Here is a 9,125-nt window from a genome sequence, read left to right as displayed (position 1 = left end):
ATCATATAAAATACAGAAATACATTGTATGGAGAGAGAGAGAGAGAGAGAGAGAGAGAGAGAGAGAGAGAGAGAATACAAGCGTGCGTGCATGTATGTGTGTGTGTGCGTGATGTATTACCCGTGAGTGTGTATGTGTTTCAGTAACTGCCCACAAGTTACAACGCCAGTCCCACTCAGCACCAACCAGGAACCCGGTAAGTTTACAGGATTAACACAGTGTCGCTATATTGATGTCAGTTTATTATTGGAACAAGGAAGGAAGTGAACATGCGACTTGCTGTTGGAAGAATTCGGTAGTATCCTTTAACTTCGTCCACTCGACGAAAGACTGCTCCGCCTGGCGTCTGGGATTATGGGGTTAGTGCTAGGACTGGTTGGTCCGGTGTCAGAATAATGTGACTGGGTGAGACATGAAGCCTGTGCTGCGAATTCTGTCTAATTGTGTGTGGCGCACGTTATTATGCCAAAGCAGCACCGCCCTGATATGGCCCTTCGTGGTCGGCTGGGCGTTAAGCAAGCAAACAAACAAACAAACAAACTCGATGAAAGGAGGGGGGTTTGTAATGTTAATCAGGTCCTGTTTTCAGCGGCTTGGTATACATATTCTGACAATTATACACAGCTAGAAGTTAATACATGGACGTTTACAGTGTAAGGATAATCCTATTCGTACCCGCTCTCAGTAAGTATGATAACGTATAGCTACCATTAAGATTTCAACAAAGAAGCTCTGGTAGTTTCAAACCGTGTGTGTGTGTGTGTGTGTGTGTGTGTGTGTGTTTGCTAATGTCCACAGCACAACCAGCCAACGCAGGATCGTGTAACTTCAAGCACGAGACGTGTGGCTACCAGCAAGGATGTCGTCAAGATGGCGGTCCGAAATGGTCGCATAACACAACAGAAGGTCAGTAACCAAAGACAAGGTTTAAATCTAAAACTAAATCCACAGATCCTTTGATATGGATTTTGTTTATGTTTTATTCTCATTACAAACAAACGAACGATTCAACCAACCGACCGTCAAACACAAGAGTATTGCTCGTTTGCGATCAGCCCGAGACTTGGTTTTTCGCTTTTATCTCGCCAGCTACAAACATTTTTTGTTATAAATGAAGAAGAATAAAATATGTTCCCATAAAGTATACCTAATACGATTTTACGTTTGTAGACTATAGACACCTTGGTATTAATTAGGTCTTCATACTTTCCTGTACCAGATGATAAAATGTGGGCCCTTGTCCGGGCCCCTGGACCAGTTCGCATTTCATGGCGTAACGTTTGTGTCATCGTGGTTGGACTGTGTTGCGGTTTTCCCGCATCGAACATTGTTGTTAAAGGGGTTGTCTTAAGAGCTGGAAGCATTCCTACGTCATAGATACAGTGTTCTATCTATTTTGTTCCAGCATGAGAGACAGAGAAAGAAATAGAGAGTGTGTGTGTGTGTGTGTGTGTGTGTGTGTGTGTGTGTGTGTGTGTGTGTGTGTGTGTGTGTGTGTGTGTGTGTGCGTGTGTGTGTGTGTGTGTGTGTGTGTGTTTGCTTGTTTTTTTCATTGTTTTTGCTCCTTGTCCGACGGCAATCCATTTCTTTTGTTGTTATCGGTCACTGCTTTCAATTATGTGGTTCTTGAAATTACAAGTGCGTGGCAACGTTATTCCAGTGATATACAGGATCCCCTTTTCAGCTTCTTCTGCTCATTTACAATAATCTTGTTCACCTCGGACAACATCTTTACCAGTTCAGGTGTGCAAACCCTTGGAAAGTGTCGGTGTTCGTATGATATGTAATATGTCAGCACGAGATGCACGAATAAGGTATTACGGCATTGGTGAACAAAAAATGACCTGCAAGTTTGTAGAGGCCTGGAAAGGGGGAAACATTTGATTCATTTTAAGTAGTCTTTAGGAAGAAATAATTAGCCAGAGGAAAGTAAGGATTATAGTAAATATAAATTGAATTAGGTATACTTTTGACGTACTTATTTTGTTTTATCCACATTGCAAAATATGTGTAGATTGCGAGATAATTTCGAAAAACCAGGTCTCAGGCGTATCGCAAACGAACAATACACAACCACATCGCATGCACACCGGTCCACGCGGGAGACATCACAGGTGCAATAATTGAATGTAAATGAGCGCTTGGCTGCACGCGTGTGTGTGTGTGTGTGTGTGTGTGTGTGTGTATGTGTGTGTGTGTGTGTGTGTGTGGGTGTGGGTGTGTGTGTGTGTGTGTGTATGTGTGTGTGTGTGTGTGTGTGTGTGTGTGTGTTCAGTACATAATTATGTTCAGTTTTCATGATTGTATTTCTGTTTGAAAGGGTATTTTCAAATGAAAGCGATAACGTCTGGAAACTACGGAAAGTTATCTGTACTGGAATCGCCTTTCCTGAACATCTCCACGACGTCATGCCTTCGTTTCACGGCCTCTATCCAAAATCCTGTCAGGCTTACCGTTTTGCTCAGCGGAGTCGACAGACCCTGCACTGTCTTCCCAAGTCAGTTTCGCCAAGTAACTCTATCTGAATCCCTGCAACTTCCTCCACTTGGTGATGCCAAGGTATGTGAACGCGACTTGGAAGCTATTCGTGCTGGGGTTTTCGAAACATGCGGTGTTTACTGCCCAACTTTGGCAAAAGTCAGTAAGTCCAAAAATCACGTTTTCAGAAAAAAAACGCGCTTTTCTGTTCTTTTCTATCGGTTTGCGTACGTGCGTGCGTGTTAGTGTGCGTGTAAGGGATGTTTAATGTGTGTGCGTCTTTTGAAACACGCAGTCACCATATGTGCTCTGCCAAGTTCGAGATCGTGACGTCACACAAAGAGGAAAACGGCAAACGCGTTGTGAGGTCAACATATGTACATCAGTTGCTGTGTTCTGCCGTTGTTTTTGGAAAAAAAAATTTTTTCCTAAATTGACTTTCCAAGAACTAAAAAGCTAAACATCTTAGAAACTCAAAATGTACAGACAAAATGCGGGCTCATAATTTTGTTTGACAAAAATGCACTCACTGTGTTTTGTGGGCAGTTTACGTTAATACGCATAAAAAAGCCAGGTTTTACAGCTTGGAATTTTATTTTATTTTATGTTTGTATTTGTCCGGTCTTTCTTGTTTCACGATTTATTTCTCGTACGACATTTTTTTTTCTTTTTTACGATGTGTACATGATAATGTTAGGTCCTGTTCCAAGGAATACACGGCGGAGATACAATACACTCAGTGTTGATCTACACGGTGACCGTTGATGTTGGATGCTGTCAGGACCCAGGTAACTAAACGACTGTACAATGTGCTGGTGCTGTCGGTGTAGTGTATGGTATTCAACCGTCTTCGTTTAATTTGATGTCCATTCATTATGACTTTTTGTCAGTCGACGTTTTTTAAATTCCTTGCCAAAGGTGCTCTTTGTATAACGTGTTAATAACCGACTAGTTCACAATGTAGATGTCGAATGTCATCTTCGTCAACGTATCATTGTCGATTTAATAATAATAAAGATAGCTTATATAGCGCCGCTTCACAAATTTAACTATGCTCTTAGCGCTGTACATCGAGATATAACAATTTCAATAATATAAATACAAAGATGATATTATAATAATACACATTTACAAATATCACTCACGTGCATACATCCTCGTGCACACCACGCGCATACACACTCCCACTCATTAACAAGTGCTTCCATCCCCCTGCCACTGAGATGTTCATATACCCCCCTGGACAAGCTCACACCATGTCCGTCTCCTCTCTGGACTGTACATACACTCAGCAAGAAAAAGAAAGACTACATGCAAATTTCATACAGAACCCTATAGCTCAATCAAAGCTGAAGCAACTATACAAAAAAGACACATTCAAACAACAAATCTAACTTCACCTCTAACAGTCTATAAAGATGGCAAGGACAATTTACAAGGATTCGCGAAAAAGGTGCGTTTTAAGGGAACTGCGGAAAGAGTCCTTAGAAGCAGAATGGCGAACGGAGGAAGGGAGAGAATTCCAGACAATGGCAGCCGCAGAAGCAAACGAGCGATTTCCAAAAGAAGGCAAGCTTCGCTCGAGAGTTTCCAGTTTGCGACTGTCAGCGCGTGAGCGGAGGTTGTAGTCAGAGGGATTGTCATATGTGACGAGCAGTTCCTTGAGGTATTTAGGGCCATCTTCAAGCTTGTATCTGATACGAGCGGACACGGGAAGCCAATGAAGGGAACGAAGAAGTGGTGTGACATGATCAAACTTCTTAGAACGATATATCAATTTGGCGGCAGAGTTTTGTACCTTTTGGAGTGACTCGACAAGTTTTTGATCACAGCCAAAGAACAGGCTGTTGCAATAGTCTATTCTGGATAGAACTAGAGAACAGGCTAGAGTTTGAGCGGCTTGGGGGGTAAGATAGTGGCGGATAGAACTGATTTTCCTTACGTTACTGTACGCAATTGTGCGGATGTTTTGGACGTGCTGGGAAAGGTTGAGGAAGTGGTCGAAGGTAACGCCAAGATTAGTCACAGAAGAGATTTTATACACAAATACGTAGACTTACCTAGACACCCACATTTACATTAATCTGTCTATATGTTCCATCACCTGTGTTCCGACTGTTTTGAATCTTGTACATGTTTCGGGGATGACAATATACCTATGTTTGATGAATTTAACCCTAACATTTTTTGGATCTCAGGTGACATGTGCAGAAGCATTCATTTTTATTCAAAGTGTGAATTCTGCGATAGGTACCTGTGTTGACAATTTGTCCTGCCTTTCGGGTTGAAGAGATTAAACACAAAAGTCAAACTGACTAAAAAATTTTTGGATACACTAGGACAATGAACAGCCTTTCTAAAAGAATGTTAACTCTCAACATAAAACAGTCTCATGGCAGAGATCCGTGTGAAACCGCACATCTCGAGTTTGTTCTTGACGGGAGGTGCATATGATTTTATAATCATAGTATGCCAGTTTCATAATAATTATAATAATGAGAATAGCTTATAAAGCGTGAACCACTGAATAGTTCCCTGTTCTCTGCGTTGTAGATATTACCCGCAGAAAAATACACTATGTTAATACTAAATAATTTTAAATTACTACATAGTAATTGAACAAAGCATGTATGCCTACACACCAAGGTAGTGTTTAATATAGGTCACACTTTACTTCGTTGCAGAATGGCCTAAGGTCAAAGACAACGTTAGGAACAAACCAAATCGTCCGGACTGCCACTGGTCCGTCTCCAACGGCTGGGTCTTCAACCCCCCTGGTGTTGGTAGGTAAATTATACTTGTACAAATATAATTACATTATACGTGTATGGATGTAAGATAATTACGTTACCAGTATCAGTTGATTACAGATGATGTGCGTAAGATAGGTGTAAGTGAGCAGTTGACTCCAATTCGTTACCCTTCTGTATCAGAAACATTTCGAAATCCACCGGAGCTCGTAAGAAGTCTATGTAATGCTGCACACCACGCGTGTTCTAAATTGGAACGGGATACACTTTTTGTACTTTTAAACAAGACATGTGAACTGAATCTAGTGCGTGGCGAGCATATTTAAACAATTCTGACGCCCGACGAGTTGTTTTTCCGCTATCGCTTCTTATCAAGAGTATCATATGAGCGTGCAGGCATCAGTCATGTCTTATTTGCTGGATGATGTAAGTTTACACTCATGTATACATTGGCACTATTAAGAATATTCGGACTTTAAGTGATTTATTCACCGTAACTTCACCATAGAAATAATCACTTTACGACTTTCTTTCTTTCTGACTGCAACAGCTATGTTGGATAAGACTGGGAGTGTGGGGACGTTGACGACACCTTTGATCCGGGCTACAACACCGGGATTCAGTGACTCCATCGCGTTTGAGTATTCCCTCTCTGATGATGAGGGCAATGTACTCAATGTCTTCATGGTGGAACTTCACAATGTACCCAGACTGTTGTGGACCAGTGAAAAACAAAACAACTCGAGCACTGGTCACTCCAACTATCTCAAAGGTGACGTTACAGTGTCATCAAGTACAGCTTTTCAGGTACGTTCATGCTGTATGAGGATACGTATGATCCTTTCTTGTTCTGAGCTAGAAGCTGAGTGACTTTATAACATATTCATTATTCATGAAAATGCCTGAAAAAAAAAAGTTTCGTAGACTTGGAGTGGGTACAGAAATATATTTGGCATCACTATAAACGGTTTTGCCTATGATATGTTAACATTTGGACAACAAATCTGTATAACATTTTCCGTTTCAGATACAATTTACAGGAAAGCGTGAGACAGCAAGTTCTGTTGTGGCTATCCGGAATGTTCATTACATACGAAAAACCACGCCTCTTGCTTCAGGTAAGGAAAAGCAGACAGTTCCTTGCGACGAAGTGTATTAGTTTAACTAGAGGAATACCCGGCTTCGCCGGGGTGAATCGCGAGACAGAGACAGACAGCGTGGCGGTTCATCACAATCACCTTTGCAGGCGAAGTCCTGTCAAACGGGATTGAGAATTTTAGAGCTTATTTCTTAGCCCTATATTATCTGTTGTGGCTTCTCAAATGCCAGAACATACAGACAGACAAAAGCCGCTAGACCCCATCACAAACAGAACTCTACAATCCACAGGTTTTTGCCCACACACACACACACAAACACACACACACAGAGAAGCCGTATATATATATATGTATATCTATATCTATAAATATATAGAGATAGGTGAGAGTGTATTTTTCGCGTGGCTATAAATTGATTCGACCTTTTCACTTTGACAGTAAGAACAACTTACGGGTGCAAGGGAAGCGTTGTGGACAGCGCAGTGGACAGCGCAGTGACATTCTAAAAATAGTAATAGTAACTTACAAACGGGAAAGCCACACGAAGGAAGGGAGATAAACGCCAAACACTGGAGAAGATAAGGAAGAGTTACTTATAATGGTGAAATGAACACAAAAACCAAAATCAGTTCAGCGCTGCGCGCTGAGAGCACGTGTTGAAATATCTCATCGATGATATTGTGTCCGGGGTGTAGCTGAATACGGTGTCCAAATTTGAAAAAGATCCAGCGAGAACTTTGGCGTTGTGATGTGGTGTAGCGGCTTTGGTGTGTCGGTATGGGGGCCCGGGTAGCTGAGGTGGAACCAAAATCGGTTCAGCGCTGCGCGCTGAGAGCACGTGTTGAAATATCTCATCGATGAGGTTGTGTCCGGGGTCTCTCTGAATAAGCCCACCAAATTTGAAGCAGATCCATCGAGAACTTTGGCCGTGCATGGTGAATACACAGATACACAGATACACAGACACACAGACACACAGACACACAGACACAAGTCGTATATATTATATAGATGAGCGTGTAGCTTGATTTTTTCTGACGAAGAAGTGTTACTTCCCAAAAACAAACGGAAATGAGTACATCAATTTGCAGAGCACTTGCATGCAGTATTTGATGCTTATCAAGGTTGACATCTTTAACAAACACAAAATATGACATCTGTTATAAGATGGAAAGAGATACTACAATAACAAAGGGAACCACCAGACGACAATGTTGTGGCGGAATACCTTGTTTTCACCGACTGTATTTGCCATCAGGCTTATCAAACATAATTTAATTTGAATAAACCGTGGCATGTGTATGTGTGTTAGTAATTGTTGGCTAACCAAGATCCTTTCCGCGAATCTATATATATATACGACTTGTGTCTGTCTGTGTGTTCTGTGTGTCTGTCTGTGAGTTCGCGATGCACGGCCAAAGTTCTCGATGGATCTGCTTCAAATTTGGTGGGCATATTCAGGTAGACCCAGGACAGGACACAACCTGGTCGATATTTCAACACGTGCTCTCAGCGCGCAGCGCTGAACCGATTTTGGTTCCACCTCAGCTATTTTGGTTCCACCTCAGCTACCCCCATACCGACACACCAAAGCCAAAGTTCTCGGTGGATCTTTTTCAAATTTGGACACCGTATTCAGCTACACCCCGGACACAATATCATCGATGAGATATTTCAACACGTGCTCTCAGCGCGCAGCGCTGAACCGATTTTGGTTTTTGTGTTCATTTCACCATTATAAGTAACTCTTCCTTATCTTCTCATCTTCTCCAGGTTTTCAGCGTTTACCTCCCTTCCTTCGTATGGTGCACTATAGTATGAGTGGAGCGTCTTCGGATATTCCCGGCGTTCTGTTACTATTTTTAGAAGGTCACCGCAGTGTCCAGAACGTAAATTGGACCCGTAAATTATCCTCACTGTAAAAGTGCAAAGGTCGAATCAATTTATAGCCACGCGAAAAATACACTGTCATCTATCTCTCTATAGATACGGCTTCTCTGTGTTTGTGTGTGTGTGTGTGTGTGTGTGTGTGTGTGTGTGTCTCTATGTGAGCAACACCTGGGGATTGTTCAGTTCTGTTTGTGATGTGGTCTGGCGGCTTTTGTGTATTTGTATGTACTGGCCTTCCTTTGAAAAGCCATAACAGTTCAAAAGGGCTTACAGATAAGCTATAAATTGCTCAATCCTGTTTGAGTGGAGTTCGCCTCCAAAGGTGATTAACACGGTTACATTCGTCGACAAGGATGGGACTCGATATGGTCAGGAATGGCATTATGGCCACTGAATCATTTTCGTGCTGTTCCCATTCCACGAATCTGGGAGGGACCTAAGCTTGGCGGGTCCATTGTTCGGACCCGGCGAAGCCGGCGTACGGCTCTAAGTACTTCTTCCCGGCGAAGCCGGCTACCCGGCGAAGCGGGTATTCATTCTAGTACAATATAACGTGGTTCATAAAGGGACCTCTAAATTTAGCTTTCAGAATTTAAGAAGAAGTGAGTTCTTGCTACAACAAAGACGGGCGCTGTGGCGTGGTGGTAAGACGTCGGCCTCCAAAGCGGAAGGTCGAGGGTTCGAATCCCGGCCGCGGCCGCCTGGTGGGTTAAGTGTGGAGATTTTTCCGATCTCCCAGGTCAACTTATGTGCAGACCTGCTAGTGGCTTATCTCCCTTCGTGTGTACACGCAAGCACAAGACCAAGTGCGCACGAAAAAGATCCTGTAATCCATGTCAGAGTTCGGTGGGTTATAGAAACACGAAAATACCCAGCATGCTTCCTCCGAAAGCGGCGTATGGCTGCC

The 9,125-nt window shown here is 42.6% G+C and overlaps 1 protein-coding gene across 1 annotated transcript in view; it reads left to right on the top strand.

Annotated features, from left to right (window-relative positions):
• Positions 1-3,104: 3,104 nt before the first annotated feature.
• Positions 3,105-9,125, top strand: part of LOC138971450 (uncharacterized) — a 13,116-nt gene continuing 7,095 nt past the window's right edge. The window contains exons 1-4 of the mRNA XM_070344180.1: positions 3,105-3,266; positions 5,163-5,261; positions 5,779-6,035; positions 6,256-6,346. Of these exons, the coding sequence (XP_070200281.1) occupies positions 5,781-6,035; positions 6,256-6,346 (346 nt within the window). The 5' untranslated portion in view covers positions 3,105-3,266; positions 5,163-5,261; positions 5,779-5,780. The remainder of the gene's footprint in view (positions 3,267-5,162; positions 5,262-5,778; positions 6,036-6,255; positions 6,347-9,125) is intronic.

The sequence above is a fragment of the Littorina saxatilis genome, linkage group LG7 (assembly GCF_037325665.1).
Source record: "Littorina saxatilis isolate snail1 linkage group LG7, US_GU_Lsax_2.0, whole genome shotgun sequence".
Taxonomy (NCBI): domain Eukaryota; kingdom Metazoa; phylum Mollusca; class Gastropoda; order Littorinimorpha; family Littorinidae; genus Littorina; species Littorina saxatilis.
The sequence above is the reverse complement of the archived record's forward strand: the minus strand, read 5'-3'. Positions and strand labels throughout refer to the sequence as shown.